Genomic DNA, 891 nt, shown 5'->3' on the forward strand with positions numbered 1-891 from the left:
CATTGATCCATTCCATAAAGCTATCAGAAGAAATCCTGACACCCAGTGGATCACCAAACCGGTCCACAAGCACAGGGAGATGCGTGGGCTGACATCTGCAGGCCACAAGAGCCGTGGCCTTGGAAAGGGCCATAAGTTCCACCACACTATTGGTGGTTCTCGCCGCGCAGCTTGGAGAAGGCGCAATACTCTCCAGCTCCACCGTTACCGCTAATATAAGTAATGTTTGTATAATTCATACCTAATAAACAATTTAGGACGGTCATGTCTGCTTAAAGGTGTTGTTTGTCTGTTAAACTAGTCTGCAGATTGTTTCATGAATGCTTTGTCAAATTATAAAGTTAAAAGTGCAATAATGTTTGAAGACTATAAGTGATGGTGTATCTTGTTTCTAATAAGATAAGCTTTTTTTGTCTTTGCTTTATCTTATTAGGGAGTTATATGTCAGTGTTTAAAACATGCTGTGTGGTATAATAGGTGTAAAATAAATTCTTTAAAAGAGGAGTGCTACAACTACCCTGTAGATTTGTTTTGGTGCATGTGATAAAACCTACAGCTTTACTGGGATGATGGCAATGCTCTGCTGGTTTTTTAACTGGATTTTGTTTAGAAATTTGTAGGGTAGGAGGAGGGTATCCTAACCCTATGTCATGATTATATGTAGAAAAGTGTGAGCTCATATAGAGCCCACATCTTTAGATTTAATCCAGTGTTACATTTGTTTCTGAAAGAAAAGTTTCCAAAATGCCACCATTTTTCAGAACTGAATAAACTTGCTGCAAGAGGCTTGTCTTACAAATGAAACAAATGTGGGTTAACCTAAAAATTGCCTCAGTCTCCAGTGTACCATTTAAGTTAACATAAGAGATGAAAGCTGCTCCTGATTCAATC

The 891-nt window shown here is 38.5% G+C and overlaps 1 protein-coding gene across 1 annotated transcript in view; it reads left to right on the forward strand.

The window, feature by feature from the left end:
- RPL15 (ribosomal protein L15) overlaps positions 1–505 on the forward strand; it is a 2,874-nt gene extending 2,369 nt beyond the window's left edge. Inside the window, exon 4 of the mRNA XM_012644561.1 lies at positions 28–505. Coding sequence (XP_012500015.1) covers positions 28–214 — 187 coding nt within the window. The 3' untranslated portion in view covers positions 215–505. The remainder of the gene's footprint in view (positions 1–27) is intronic.
- Positions 506–891: the final 386 nt, after the last annotated feature.

The sequence above is a fragment of the Propithecus coquereli genome, unplaced genomic scaffold (genome assembly GCF_000956105.1).
Source record: "Propithecus coquereli isolate 6110/MARCELLA unplaced genomic scaffold, Pcoq_1.0 Scaffold214, whole genome shotgun sequence".
NCBI lineage: Eukaryota > Metazoa > Chordata > Mammalia > Primates > Indriidae > Propithecus > Propithecus coquereli.